The sequence below is a fragment of the Phyllostomus hastatus genome, unplaced genomic scaffold (assembly GCF_019186645.2).
Source record: "Phyllostomus hastatus isolate PE091 unplaced genomic scaffold, TTU_PhHast_1.1 phas_contig_150, whole genome shotgun sequence".
Lineage (NCBI taxonomy): Eukaryota > Metazoa > Chordata > Mammalia > Chiroptera > Phyllostomidae > Phyllostomus > Phyllostomus hastatus.
In genome coordinates, this window is record NW_025333611.1 from 38,265,307 (window position 1) to 38,280,430 (window position 15,124).

General features: G+C 53.7%; 1 protein-coding gene across 11 annotated transcripts in view; it reads left to right on the forward strand.

Moving 5' to 3' along the window:
• Positions 1-15,124, forward strand: part of LOC123811525 (transformation/transcription domain associated protein) — a 120,240-nt gene that overhangs the window by 102,380 nt on the left and 2,736 nt on the right. For 9 of the 11 annotated variants that reach the window (XM_045827737.1, XM_045827807.1, XM_045827728.1 and 6 more), the window contains 9 exons: positions 605-769; positions 2,208-2,298; positions 3,563-3,762; positions 4,545-4,806; positions 6,211-6,436; positions 7,276-7,493; positions 8,756-8,940; positions 12,932-13,135; positions 13,227-13,421. In XM_045827737.1, the coding sequence (XP_045683693.1) occupies positions 605-769; positions 2,208-2,298; positions 3,563-3,762; positions 4,545-4,806; positions 6,211-6,436; positions 7,276-7,493; positions 8,756-8,940; positions 12,932-13,135; positions 13,227-13,421 (1,746 nt within the window). The remainder of the gene's footprint in view (positions 1-604; positions 770-2,207; positions 2,299-3,562; positions 3,763-4,544; positions 4,807-6,210; positions 6,437-7,275; positions 7,494-8,755; positions 8,941-12,931; positions 13,136-13,226; positions 13,422-15,124) is intronic. The other 2 variants (XM_045827772.1, XM_045827790.1) reach the window with 1 other exon arrangement.

A 15,124-nucleotide genomic window follows, 5' to 3' on the forward strand; every position in this document is an offset into this window, starting at 1 on the left:
TGCAGAAAACTTAAGAATAAAGTGTTCTTTACTGTTTTGTCCAATTCAAGATTTGGACGTTTTTAGAACTCCTTGATATGATCCCAAAGTTCGGAATGTACACCATCAGCACATAGTGGTTACAGCCGACAGTGAAACAAACCAGCTGGCATAACATGGAGAAACTACCTAAGTATCTGACTCCAGATCTGCTGTTTTAGACGTCATTGTTTCCACCATCCTGGGCTACCAGGCTGCCGGCCTGTGGTCGACCTGATACTTGGGTGGCTCCCCAAGGTCTGCAGCCAGAGGCGTCGTGTCCTGGAGGGGCACGAGGTGACTGGGGGGAGGGGGCGGGCAGCCTGAGCCGGCTACCTGTTGCCTACTTAGGGCTGCTGGTCACACTGATTAGATCAGCTGGCAATTGGCAGTTCAGCTAAATCTAGAAAAAAAACTTTATTCAGGTGTTTGGTTTTATTTATGTGTTCAGTTGAGCTGTATTGTTGGCCCTTTCGTAGATGTGTTTCTGGTAAAACTACCCTACGTGGCATTTCAGTGCAGGGAGGAGGTCACTGGAAGGCCTCAGGATTTTCATTTAACTCCAGAATCGTCCCTCTTCTCTCAGGTGCTGTGGCTCTTGAGTTTCGATGACGACAAGAACACTCTGGCGGACGCAGTGGACAAGTACTGCATCGGCGTGCCGCCCATCCAGTGGCTGGCCTGGATCCCCCAGCTGCTCACTTGCCTGGTCGGCTCCGAGGGGAAGCTGCTCCTGAACCTCATTAGCCAGGTCGGTGTGACAAGGTGTCTGCGTTCACAGAAAGTCACGTCTTCCTTTCACCGTCTTCTTTCCAGAAAGAAAAGGCACATGTTCAAAGTGTGGAGGATAGGTCAGAGAGACGGGAACATGTACACATTTAGAGACCACTTCATATAAGGCACGGTGACATGTGATCGAAGAATGTATCAGGGCTGAGGTGAAAATCTACTGTAGTGTTACAGTATTAAAATGGAGCTTTCTTGCTTGAATGTGTTGCCACATGAGATGCAAGTAAAATGAACAGGCTGTTAAAACATAAACGCGCTAGAGTGTACCTGGGGCAGGAGTCACAGCGAAAGGTGGGTCTGCTCTCCGTTCTGGGTGGGCTTCAGAGCTTCCCTCCAGAACGAGGCTCACCCGCGACAGTGGAGGTGGCTGCACTTGGCAGAGGTGACGGTTGTGAGCACTGGGGTTGGGGACAGGTGTCGGCAGACAGTTTTCAGGACCATTCTTGGAGAGTGGTTCCAGAATGTTCCTCTCCTGAGAAAGGAGTGGGGTCAGAGGAAGGACCCAAACAGTAGCTGAGAGACACTTCAGTCTGGGACACATGCAGTGCCTTTGTGCTTCCTTTTATGGAATTATAATCACGTACCCTTCTATGAATGAGGCGCGTCGGCACTAGGCGCTTAGGAACCTGCCGCTCTTCTCTCTGTGGGCTTACTTGACCTTTTACACTCAGTGCATCATCTGCGTTGTACCCAGAGATGGTTTTATCTTTTTCCCTAAGAGGAGATAGCTGTGTTTCTGCATACTGGCCTTTTGCTTGGGGTTTATCTGTTGGGATGTAGATTCAGTGTATTTATTTGTGTTGTCACTCACTGAAAATCTGAATGCACATTAGCCATCCACCCTGTGGCCTGTGCCAGAGCGTGGTAACACCCCCTTGGCTTTTTGGAAGGAGCCCTGCACCCCAGTTTGGTGAAGCTGGGTTTTCTCACTGTAACCTGCAAACAGTTCTCTCCTTGCTGTGGTTATGCAGTGTCAAGTTATTCACCAGTGGGCCATCCCACAGTTCCCAGTGAGCTGTGCCAGATGCAAGACTGGAATTGTCTTGTGTCTTCCTGTTTGCCTGCGTGAGGTCCTGGGCCGTGGGCACTTCGCCCCCCTGGGATTTGCTCAGCCACGTGACAGGGTGGTTTCTGTGTTGCTGATGTCCCCAGGTAGAACCGCTGAGACGAAGGTGCTGTGTAGGTCTTGCTTGGATCTTTAAAAGCTGCACCGGATGTTTTACTGGCCATTTAACCTGTTAAACCGGGCGTTAGATTGGGGCGCAGCACTAGCTAGCTTCCTTGGCCCGAGTGTGGATGGCGGCCCATTCCTGGTTCATGTCAGTTGCTTTGGTATGAACTGACTTGGTGCAGAAGCACAGTGGGGGGCAGGCTTTTCATTGCTCTGTGTCTCTGAGCAGGTTGGACGAGTGTACCCCCAGGCGGTCTACTTCCCCATCCGGACCCTGTACCTGACCCTGAAGATAGAGCAGCGGGAGCGCTACAAGAGCGGTACGTCTTGGCCAGGCTGGGCGGGCTTGTTCCTCGGGCCACCTGTCCATCTGCTGTGGACACACGCCGGCCCACAGCTGGCTGACTTCCTGGGGGGGGCTGGTCTTTCTTCAGCCCTGAGTCTTCAGCCCTGAGAGGGTGGCTGGGGACCAGAAGACAGAGCCTGATCTCTTGAGTAAACTTCACGGTTCTCCTTTGCCACTGTGTGATTGGATGTCCGTTTATCGAAGTGATTTGTTCCCTAAATAGAAATCACTTAGGGAGTTGTTAACTATAGATAATTACAAATGACTTGCCTTATTAGTTGTAAGTACATTTTGGTAAGCGGTATAAGTGTTTATTACTGTATTTACGTTATTTAGGTTATAAGGATTAGCTTCAGCTGTCAGAAGGATCAGCATAGAAATTTGTCTTACCAGATGTCAAATTTACTCAAAATATAATATTTTAAGTCTATGTTAAGTACTAGTATGTAAAGAAATAACTCCCTTAACGGGTTCAGCTGCCCGCTAAGCGCAGCACTTTGTGAACACGTAAAAGACCATGTCGGACGGTCCAGTGCACAGAACGTCAGTGCCGCACGCCCAGGCTGTCTGCGCAGGTGCTCGTGCGGCCAGCGGAGCCCTGCCTGCCCTGCGCTGGGCGGGTTAGGAGCCGGCACAGCACTTGTCGCCTCTGGCCCCCTAGGCTCCCCGGGGGGATTCATGTTTTGGTCATTTGAAAGTTAAAACTTCATTGAGTGAGCTGAAGCTAGAAAAATGGGGTTCAGGGGGTTTAATATCATTTTTCCTGTAGCAAGTGACCATATTTTTCAAAAACATCATTTTACACCTGATTTGGCTTTGCTAGCTGAAAATGTAGACTTGCTTGTTAAATACTTTTAGGTTCTCTGAGCTACACTATAAGGAATGTGTTGCCAAGCACTTTTTCTAGACGTTTAAAAAACGTTCCTGGGCAGGGTCAAGTTGAAAAAGAGAGCGCAGTGAGCACTCGTGTAGCCTTTCCCGGTTCCCTGTCAGCACAGACGCATCCCACTGAACCCAGGGCAGCGGGCTGCAGACACTCAGAACCCCTGTGCCTGAGTCCCCCTGCCCCACCTCCTGAGAACCAGGCCTTCTCCCAGGCAGGCCTGGGAAACGGTCTTGTGGTGTGTTAGCGCACCGGCAGGAACCAGCGTTCCTTTGGCCGGTGGGTCCTCTAGAGCACCAAGCTCTAGCCTCGGTCGGTTTTGTGCTGACATTGGCGTTGTGTGTGTTGCTCTCAGATTCTGGACAGCAGCAGCCAAGTTCAGTGGGTAACCAGTCCCATTCTGCATCAGATCCAGGGCCCATAAGAGCAACAGCCCCCATGTGGCGCTGCAGCCGAATCATGCACATGCAGCGGGAACTGCACCCCACCCTTCTGTCTTCCCTGGAAGGCATCGTCGACCAGATGGTCTGGTTCCGAGAGAACTGGCACGAAGAGGTATTGGGGCGTAATCTTGAGAGTGTCGTTCCGTACGCTTTTGTGGCCGTGTGGTCTTCATGCAGCTGCCTGGTCCTTTCATAAGTTTGTGGTTGAGCTGAGCGATGGGACGCAGCTAAAGTGAAGAGTGAATGTCCGCACACCAGTGCAGCCTTCAGAATTTGAAGTGGGAGGTTTCCAAAGAGGATGAAATTGAGAAGACCATTCCTGCCCTTAAAGTGCTTGCTTTGCTCGCTTGCATGAGCTCAGTCACTTCCACTGCACAGGCTGACCAGGCGGCAACGGTGGGTGTGGGCAGGAGCGGGGGTGACGGCTGACCTCGGTGGCCCCCAGGGCAGGAGTTAGTTCTTCAGTGGTCTTCTCAGCCGCAGGGCCACGCCCATACTGGTTTGTATCTGAGTTGACGATGAAAGAGTCAGCCTTTGTTGCCCCGATACTTACTCCTCAGTGGGCCCGAGGCCCCCGTGTTGTCACACAGCTCTTGTGTGTACTCACGCAGACCTGCGGCCGTGGCCCAAAGCCTCTCTGTGAGGCTTTCCCGGGGTCAGCCAGCAGGGGGGTTGCACGTGGCTGAGGAAGTGGGGTTGTGTCCTAACGTTCAGGGCACGCGCTCCACAGTGCCAGGAAACAGCTCACGGTGTGCAACACGCACAGAGCCTGCCCCCCTGGTGCTGATGCCGCCCTGGGTGGTGGCGGGGCTGTGCTGGCCAGAGGCTTTGGGGCAGGTGCACTGCTGGAATCGTGTGCTTGTATGTGAATTGTGTTTGGTCCCTTCCTGCCAGGTGCTCAGGCAGCTCCAGCAGGGCCTGGCGAAGTGCTACTCGGTTGCGTTTGAGAAAAGTGGAGCAGTGTCCGATGCCAAAATCACCCCCCACACGCTGAACTTCGTCAAGAAGCTGGTGAGCACGTTCGGGGTCGGCCTGGAGAACGTGTCCAACGTCTCCACCATGTTCTCCAGCGCGGCCTCCGAGTCGCTGGCCCGGCGGGCGCAGGCCACTGCACAGGACCCTGTCTTCCAGAAGCTGAAGGGCCAGTTCACCACCGGTGAGTCTGCCTCCGTGCCTCCCACAGCAGGGAGGGGGCCTCGCCAGTTTCCTCGGGCTTTCTCATGTGGCGACTGTAGAGAAATGGATACTGAGTGGTGCACAAAGCCACTCCGAAAAGGACATCTACTGTGTGACGTGTGTTTATGGGATATTTGTGAAACAGCATGCTAACCAGAGATGGAGAGTGGGTCAGTGGTGGCCAGGCGGCCAGGGTGGAGGATGAGGTGGGAGTGGCTCCAAGGGGCTCCGCAGGGAGCCTGGGGATGGACAGGAGGGCGCCTTGGTGGGGGGTGCTGGTCACACCGAGAATAGGCTCGCGCTGGGACAGCTACACCTTCCTTGGCGCCTCCCGTGTCGGTGTGATCGGGCCTTTACTGGTTCCTGGTTCCACCTTCACCTTGGTGACCCCTCCGTTCTTTGCTCTGCCTTTAGCTGCTATCCAGCCTGCAGCAGCCCGGGGCAAGGGGGAAGTGGGAGGAGGCATCTTTGCAGAGTTGGCCGGAGGCTCTGCCCCCAGCAAAGCTGTGAGAAGGGGACAGGAACCTACCCTGGCCCGGCCCACTCGAGCTGACTCGGGGTGGGGAGAGTGCAGGGCAGCCCTCGGAAGGCGTGGGAGGGGGCCTGGCCCCGCTGCCCTCGGCTGGTGTCAGCAGCTGCCTGTGCTGTGTCATGGGGCTGGCCGTCTCGCTCGGCCTCAGGATAATCGGTCCTTGTCAGCACGAGGACAGTGCCCCTCATGGCTCCCACAAATCCCTGTCTCAGACAGAAGTGGTTGGGCTTTTCCTGACCTTTGGGCTCCAGCAAGTTAGGGGGATGAGAATCTGGTCCACCATTGGTGTTCTTCTGGGTGGGCATTGAAGGTTTTTTAAAGGACTTTTGATAAACTCCGAGAACTGCATTGACTGGAGTGCTTTAAATGCTTGGTGAAAGTACACGTTTGCCATTTTTGTCATTTTGATCACTTGCCCTAATTTCTTCTGATGAAGCTGATTTATAATTTCGTTTTCTGGACAGTTTCTCCTTCCACTTTGCCGGATTGTTGTGCGGGTTCTCACACAGGGCCTCAGTTCCCAGGGTAGCGCCTGCTCTCAGAGGTGCCCTCTGCGCGTGGCCGAGGGGCTCCCTGGGTCTCCGCACCATTCCTGAAGAGAGCAGGCTGTGGCGGGAATGAGGGTCTGGGTTGGCGGCCGTCTCTGGCCCTGGGAGAGCCGCCACACCAGGACTTAGCTCTGTCCTTCAGGCCCAGCTGACACGTTGAAGAGCAGGAGGGATTCTGGGGTGTGGTGCCGGACTGGGTAGACAAAGGCCTGTTCCAGCTGGGAGGTGCTTGTGCAGTGATTTTGGGGGTGAACTAGAAATAACCCCGATAACTAAAAACGTTTATTTATATTTTATTTTGAAGATTTTGACTTCAGTGTTCCAGGATCCATGAAGCTTCATAATCTTATTTCTAAATTGAAAAAGTGGATCAAAATTCTGGAGGCCAAAACCAAGCAACTTCCAAAGTTCTTCCTCATAGAAGAGAAGTGTCGGTTTCTGAGCAATTTCTCGGCACAGACAGCAGAGGTGGAAATCCCGGGGGAGTTTCTGATGCCGAAGCCAACACACTATTATATCAAGATTGCTCGGTGAGTGAGCCCGGCCAGGCCCCGCTGCCAACCCGCTTCCTGCAGACAGGCAGTGCCTACGGGCAGCTCTGCGCATGTCAGAGAGCTCAGGGCTGCCCTAGGAGTTGAGTGGCGGGGCCCTGAAGGGTCTGGTCTGACTGGTGGGTTAAATGTCTTGTTTGAGTCAAGTTTGTATTTGTTTCCAAAGGACCTTTTCTGATGGCCCACAGAAACTTGACAAAATCAAGTTTCCTGGTCTTTGTTTATATGCACAGCACAGTATTCGGGCAGATTCAGATGGTTGTAGGTGTAGTGGAGTGTGTCGCATCTCATTGGGAGTGTGAAGAGGGCCGGGAAGAGGCTGCCTTGTCCAGCAGTCAGGTGTCTGGGTTTCTTTCTCTCAGGTGCAGAGCTGTGCTTTCCCACAGTCCCGGGTTTCATTTCCCTTCCCGCAGACCTGACCTGGCTCCTGGCCGGGTTCCTCCCTGACCTTTGTCAGTGGTCAGGGAGGTGACGGTGAGGGCGGGGCCCGTCCATCCCCATGCTGGCTCCTCGGGGTGCCTGTGGGGGCCAGGAGGGACTGTTTTGGGCCCTCCCAGCCTTGCTGCCGCTGTGCTCAGTGCTGGGCTGGTGCCTCATGAGGCTCCTGGAGTTAGGCCCCAGGGCGAATCTTTTGAAAACTCCATTTCATCTTCTGCCTTTTGTTTTCCCTTTGCTGTGGTTTTTCCCTCCTATTGTGATGTAATTGCATGATCTGTAAACCGAGTTAGGGCAGGGGGGGTGTGAATGACTGCTAGTCAGGGGAGGCTCCCGTTCAGAGAAGAGGAGCGGGCTGGAGACAGGCTGTGCTTGTGCTGCAGGTTTATGCCCCGGGTGGAGATTGTGCAGAAGCACAACACCGCCGCCAGGAGGCTGTACATCCGTGGGCACAACGGCAAGATCTACCCATACCTGGTCATGAACGACGCCTGCCTGACGGAGTCGCGCAGGGAGGAGCGCGTGCTGCAGTTGCTGCGCCTGCTCAACCCCTGTCTGGAGAAGAGGAAGGAGACGACGAAGCGGCACTTGTTTTTCACAGGTGGGAGGCTGCACTGGTGGGCACCTAGTAGCGCACATTAGCTGTGAGGGCTTCACGTGCCCTGTCCATCAGCCCCGAGCAGGCACTGAGCTGCACCAGGTAGGGAAGGCCTTGCAAGGAGGACCGGCCCCTGCCTGACCTGTAGGCTTCTCACTGCAAGGTTGGTGCTTTGATGGGTCTCTGGAAAAGGAGGTGCTGTGCCTGGGCCCGCTGCCCCCCAGAGCCCTCCCCTACCCTGGGCTCTGGTGGAACCCAGACTGAATGGAGGCTTTGTCCCGGGTCCATAACCAGGGCACCTCATTGTGCGGGGAGGCCTTGGACTCCTGGACCCCACACGGCTGCACGTGGGCACTGCCCGAGCTCGCCTTCAGGGAGCGAAATACAAGCCTCGGGCAAGTCGGGGTCCTGGAAAGGCCACAGGGGTCACAGGTGGGTGGTAGTCAGCAGCACCCAGGTGAGGGCTTCCCGTAGCTGAGTTGTCCCTGGCTATTCGTGAGGGACCTGTGTCTGTCCATAACAGGAATAGATGAGACCTGTCATCCCACCCAGAGAAGAAAACCGTTGGTAAAGAATTTCAGTGTTAAATATTTGTGTTTAGGAGCCCATCACAGTGCATTCTCTAGTCGTATGTGTGGCTTTCTTAAATTCAGTCTCGCCAGAACAAGATGTCAACAGAAAGCTGTGTGCATTTTGACGTGTGTGATACGATCTCTAGTGTTGGTCCCAGCCATGGATAGTAGATGGTTCTTTCCTTCTTCCAAAGCTACACACTCGTACAGACCACCCAGTGGCAGTCCACGTGTGCGTGCGTGCCCTGGAGCCCTTGTGAATTCCTTCACTGTTGGAAGCCTGGCAGCACGCCAGCAGCTATGGTTTGCCTGGCCCTCGACCGAATGCACTGTGTGCAGGGCACCAGAGCTTCTGCGTGCACCTGCTGACAATCCGGGCAGGTGGTCCTGGCTGCTGCTGCCCTGCACAGCGGCACCTGCACGGTGGGCAGTCTCTGTGTCCTTTTTTAAGATTCCTGCTAAAGAATTTCCGTCTAGCTGTGTCTAAGCACGGTGACGGCAGCTTGGGCTCCATCCCCGGCGCTTGGAGCTCCACTCCAGCTGTGCTCCCTCAGTGTGCAGAGTGTGACCAGAGTTCTTCTGGTTTTGGCCCATCCTGCTGCCTCTGCTCCCAGGACACGCCTGAGGCTGAGGCGAGTGCCGACCCTGGCTCTTCTCTCAGCCGCCCTGTTTCTCTTGCTCCTCTCTCCTCAGTCCCGCGAGTCGTGGCAGTGTCCCCACAGATGCGCCTCGTGGAAGACAACCCCTCATCTCTCTCCCTTGTGGAGATCTACAAGCAGCGCTGTGCCAAGAAGGGCATCGAGCATGACAATCCCATCTCCCGGTACTACGACAGACTGGCCACCGTGCAGGCACGAGGGACGCAGGCCAGCCACCAGGTGCGAAATCAGGACAGGCAGGGTCCCAGCTGCGGCCCGAGGCCTCAGCCGCCTCTGCAGTGGTGCTTCCGTGACGGGTGCTCAGGAAGCGTGTGTGTGTGTGTGTTGGGGGAGAGGGGAGAAGTTCCACCTTGGATTGTGAGATGGTAGAAATGACGTGATCATGGACTTGGTGAAGGGACATTTGCTGCAGATCAGTTGTTCTAACAGGAAAAAGAGGTAAGTTTTAACCTTGGAGAGGTTCCCAGTTCTTTACCTGCCCTTACAAAAAACAATCCAGAAACTAGAACTTTAAACATTACTTCCTGGCAAACTTTCTGGCAGCCACACCTGGTCTACTTGATGTAAAGCTGTTTGTCTGCTCGGTGCTCTGGGCACTGGGCGTGTGGCCTGTGCTGCTGCGTTTTGTAAACCGCAGAGGGTGACCACTGAAGCTGGGGCCTGGCTGTCCGGGTCCCACAGACTCTGCCCGCACCCATTGCAGGGACAGAGCTCCCTCCTCACCTGCGGGTCCTGGCCTGTGGTGGACAGCAGGGCAGGTTTGGGCTCGAGATGAGAAGGGCTTGTGTGGGACCATGGGCATCACCGTGGGGCAGCTGCCTCGGCTTGGTCCCCGGAGGCCGCAGGGGCCCTTGTTGTGCTGCCTGGGAGGGCCTCTCGGGTCCTGGGAGTGACAGGGCTGGAAGTGGCGGCCTTACCTCCATCCCCCTGGGGGCTCGGTCTGTCTGGGTTCCGAAGGACTGGACTCTATGGCAGTGCTTCGTGCAGGCCGAGCCCAGGTGGTTCAGGCCACGGGTCCGGGGCAGCCTCCACCTTGGTGCTGGCAGGGCCAGTGAGGTCCCTCTGTCTGGCTGGCTTCTGGGGACAGCTCATCCACCTCCCTTGCGAATCCATGTCAAGTCCTCATTGGGGCCCAGGTCACTCTGGACCACGGGGAGTTTTGAGGTGTTTGTGGGAGATGGATGGATGGTGTGTGCTTGAGGCTATACTCACCTTTGACAGTGTGGGGCCCTCGGCCTCTGTTTGCACATATGTGCCCTGTCAGAGCTCTTGTCCTTCTGCGAACAGCACATCTGACGGACGCTGTCTGGACGAGTGCAGTGTTGGGTCGTGCTGGGCCCGCGAGAGGCAGCCCCAGCTTCACGCCCTCCTCTTCCTTTGTGTGCCCCAGTTTGCTGCGTTATTAACTCTCCTCCTTTGTTCTTTATGTTTTTACAACTTTTATTGCGATATAATTCCTGTGCCATGGAATTCCTTCACTTTTAAAATGTACAGTTCTGCATGTACAGAATGCCCACAGCTGTGTGGTCATCACCGCTGTCTGCACCACATTTTGTCAGCCCCATAGAAACCTCACACCCACCTGTGGTCACCCTGTTCCTCTCTGTCCCCTGCCCCTGGCAGCCATAGTCTTTTTATCCCTGCACGTGCCTGTTTTGGACACACCATGTGAATGGAATCAGGCAGTAGTTGGTGTTGGTGGCTGGCTTCTTAGCTTACCCAGGGCTCGTTCATTTGGTAGCATGAGTCAGCAGTTTGTGCCTTCCTGTTGCTGAGTAGCGTTCCTCTGCATGCACATTGCACATTTAAACTGCCCGTCCATCAGTCGATGGACTTTTGGGTCGTCTGTGCTTTTCCGGTAGGACAGCGGATGCTGCTGGGCACGTCTGTGTGCGTGCTTCTGTGTGGACATGCTTTTTCACTTCACTTGGACGCGTAGGTCGGAGTAGACCTGCTGGGTGGATGGTGGCTCTGCCATGTGTAACGTTTTGATGAACAACTGCCTGTTTCCCGAAGTGGCCCCTGCGGATGCGGGTGCTGAGTTCCCACATTCTTGTCCGTGCTTACTGTCATCTGCCTTTCTCACTTTGGCTCTCCCAGTGGGTGTGAAGAGCTGGCTCCTTCTGTTCGTGAGCAGTAATGCTGCGCGTCTTTTCATTTACTAGCTGGCTATTTGCATATTTTCTTTGGAGGAAAGTCTATTCAAGGCCTTTGCTCATTTTTAAGGTGGGTGATTTGTCTTTTTATTGTTGATTTTAAGAATGCTTTGTATGTTCTGGGTATAAGTAATTGATACAAGTAACTTTTGTCTTTTCTGAGTATTGGCTATCTTTTCCTGATTGCGTGTAATAATTTTGTTGACAACTGAACATTTTAAATGATGTAACTATTTAAAACAATTATTAAATAATATAATTATTAACTAACACAATTATTTAAAAGCATCTAGAAGGCAGACCCTCCTCCCCCTGGGTTTGTTGTCATTGCTGGTTTGTCAGGTGCAGCCATCGAGGCCGCCGCTCTGGTACAAGCTGTTTGATGAAGGTGGTCTCAGGTGCCTTGAACCAGTGAATCTCCTACTTTTCTGAGGGCCCACGCATGCGCACGTCTGTGCGTGTGTCTCACGGCACACCTTCAGCACGGTCCGGGGGTGTGCCGCTGCCTGGCCTTCACTTCCCGCTTGTGCAGGTCTCAGGGTCCACCAGGAGTGAGCGCACAGGGGCTGCCCAGGGTGTCCCTGAGCGTGGGCGTGGCCGTCTAGGCTCCCAGGACCTTTTCACAGCCCTCTGTCCTTTTGCCCCCCAGCTCTTCCTCTGGTCTGGCTGCCTCTGGGCACCGCAACTGGCGTCGGGGCCTCTGCACCCTCTGTGCAAAACAGTCATTACAAATTGTTTTCAGCAGTTGCCTCAAACAGGCTGTTCCTCACTGAGTGAGCCCTGCGCGCACTTGGAGACTAGCCTGATGGGGGACTTTTTTTCAGGAAACTGCCTGACAGGTCCGGTTGGGATCGTCCCCTGGGACTGAGGCTTTCTCTGGGATCACAGACCCATTCTGCTAACTGCTTTGCCTGCTAGTTCCTGCAGCTGCACCGCATCCAAGGCTGTTCTGGAGCTGTGGACAAGGGTGGGATACATGACTTAAAGTGCCATAAAGCTTGCCCTGACCAGGTGGCTGGTGGGTTGGAGCACTGTCCTGTAACCAGAAGGTTGTGGGTTTGATCCCTGGTCAGAGCGCGTACAGGGGACAGTCGATCGCTGTTTCCCTTTCTCTCAAATCAATAAAACATATCCTTGGTGAGAACTTAAAAATAATAAAAATAAAATGCTGCAGACCTCATTGCTCTCACCAAGATCCACCTTTATTTTATTGACTAAGAGATGCTTGGAGTATTGTAAGCTTTGGTTTGATGTCTAGAGTTCAGGAAAAGATTGCGTGATTTTTGCCAGTGTTCTGATTGCTTTTACAAAGGAGCAGATTTTGAAAGTCCACACTCTGCTCTCCCAGAGTCGCTCCTTTGCATTTCACAGATAAGGACATGAGCAGGACGGGGATGTGGGCCAGCAGGCTGCATGGCGCCTGGTGGCCTGGGGCTCGCACTCTGGTGGCTGCACAGAGAACGCAGCAGGGCTCAGCCCAGAGCGGACCTGTGCCGGTCTGTCCAGCGGGACCCGAGTTACTTGGTGAACCTCTCACTGGGGCCGACGCTCAGCTGGTGATGTTTCAGACCGTCTTGTGAGTGTTCCGGCACAGGGTCCAGTTTGGAGTGCAGTGTGGCATTTGCTCTGATGGCAGGCTGCCTCCTTCTGTGCATGGAACTTTGTAAGAGTCTTTGTTACGAGGTGGTGGTGTTGGTTTCTGACCATTCTTTTGTTCATTTTGTTAACTGGCCTGGCGTGTTCTGTGGTTAGTAAGGTGCAGGTGTGCAGGTGTTTGTGTGAACATTTGGTGAGACTGATGTCACATTTAGTCGTGAACAAAGGCTTCTGTGGAGGCAGCTCTGTCGTCACCTGGAGCAGGAGATGCGGACCCTGGAGGGAAACCGAGCACTCTGTGTGTCCTGAGCCTGGTCCAAGGACACTGCGTGCGTGTTTGTCAGCACAAGGAGCTTTGCTGGTGCTGTGTGAGACATTAGTTTGAGAGTTTCTGTTTGAAGGAAAAAAATGGAGCGTTAGGTGGAGCATTAGAATCTTGGCATGATACACCATTTCAGGTCCTGCGAGACATCCTCAAGGAGGTGCAGAGCAATATGGTGCCCCGCAGCATGCTGAAGGAGTGGGCCCTGCACACCTTCCCCAACGCCACCGACTACTGGACCTTCCGGAAGATGTTCACCATCCAGCTCGCACTGATCGGCTTTGCGGAGTTCGTCTTGCATTTAAATAGACTCAACCCTGAGATGCTGCAGATCGCTCAGGTAATGTTGGTGTGAGCAGGCCGACCCTCTCTGTGAGGAGATGCCTGCGTTCTCTGTGTAAGTCGCTGACACATCCCCTCCCGACTTTTAGGACACCGGCAAACTGAACGTTGCCTACTTCCGGTTTGATATAAATGATGCGACTGGAGACTTGGATGCCAACCGTCCCGTCCCTTTTCGCCTCACCCCCAACATTTCCGAGTTTCTGACCACCATCGGCGTCTCGGGCCCCTTGACTGCCTCCATGATTGCGGTTGCCCGGTGCTTCGCTCAGCCAAACTTCAAGGTAGGCTGTGGGGTTGTCGGCCAAAAGCCGGGCTAGGGTGGCCTCATGGGAAGTGCGCTCGAAGAGGGTGGGCTGCTGTGCAGCTAAGGTGTCTTGTCTTGGGAAGCAGGGTGTCAGGCGTGTTCGAGGTGCTCAGGAGCCTACTTACAAGGGGAACCAGCAGCCTTCACTGGGCTTCTCCCCAAGTGTCAGCATGGTGTGTCCGCGGGGTGCGCTGCACTGCATAGCGCCTTCTCTCTGTCACTCCATAAACTCCGCTGCTCCAAATGGCAGGAGGGGCTTGCAGGGTGGTGCCGTCTCGCTCGAGCTGTGGTGACAGGCACATGGACGAGGCTGCGAGCTGGCAGCACGCCCTCGGCCACACTCGTGTGGCCGGCACCACACTGGCTGCTGAGGTTGGTCCTCATCGAGTCTCACGACTCAGCAGTTGTGCGGATGGGGAAACTGAGGCCAAGGAAGGTGAGTGGCAGGTAGAGGTCATCCAGCCAGGGCTGGACACACAGGATTCAGAGCCACTTCATTCTGATTCTGAAGTTTTCTCTTCACAGTTGAGGACAGGACACAATGTGGTTTTTTGTTTAACTTATGAGACCAGCTGTATCTTTTTTCCTTTTTCTTTTTTTTCTCAGATAGGGAGTCTGTGCCTAGAGAAGTCTTCAGACACTTGTTTTCCCAAAACATTCACTTGGAATAGTTTTGAATCACTCAGTAAACTGCTAACGGGGAACAGGACTTCACAGGTCACACAGGTCGTGCTCTGTGCGCGTGTGCATGTGTGTCTCATGGGACGCTGCTTGGGGTGTCGGGTGGACTCGTGTGGACGTGCGTAGAAGTGAATAGCCAGTCACTGCTTCTCGAGGGCAGGGCTTGTGCTCTACTGCGGTGGACTCTGTTCCCTGCTGTCCGTTTGTGCTGGCGACCTGAAATGCATTTTTGGTTAGAGAGAAACGTTATACTTCTGGAAATAATTGTAGGGCAATCCTTAGAATGTTAGAATGGCATTTAATTTGAAAAGTCTGAAGAGAATGAAGAAAGCGCTCCTTACTTGAAGTTAGTCTCCCATTACAGTTGACATTCAGTGTTTGTTAGTGTCGGGGTGCAGCATAGCGGTCATTTACGTAATGTGGGAAGCGATGGCCCTCGTGGGCCTAGTGCCCCTCTGGCACTGGATGCGGTTATTTGTGGTTTCCACCCCTGCGCCTGTTCTGCGACCAACAATTTGTGCTCCTCAGTCCCTTCACCTTTCTCACCCAGTGCCCCGGCCCCTGTTCCGTCCGGCTATCGTTCAGTTCACTCTGTTTCCGCTCCGTTTGTTCATTTCGTTCTTTAGATTCTGTGTTAAGAGAAACCCTATGGTATTTGTTTTTCTGTCACTTATTTTGCTTAGCATACTGCTTTCTAGGTCCATCTATGCTGTTGCAAATGGCAAGATTTCCTTCTTTTTTGCAATGGTCTGTTGCACATGTGACCTACAGCTTTTTATCTGCTTGTCTGTCCATGGGCACTTGGGCTGCTTCCACATCTTGGTTGTTACAAATAATGCTGCAGTGAACACAGGGGTGCATACATCTTTTTGAATTAGTGCTTTGGATTTCTTTGGGTAAATACCCAGAAGTGGAATTGCTGGATCCTGTGGTAGATCTGTTTTGATCTTTTGAGGAACCTCCACACTGTTTTCCATGGTGGCTCTACCAGTCTGCATT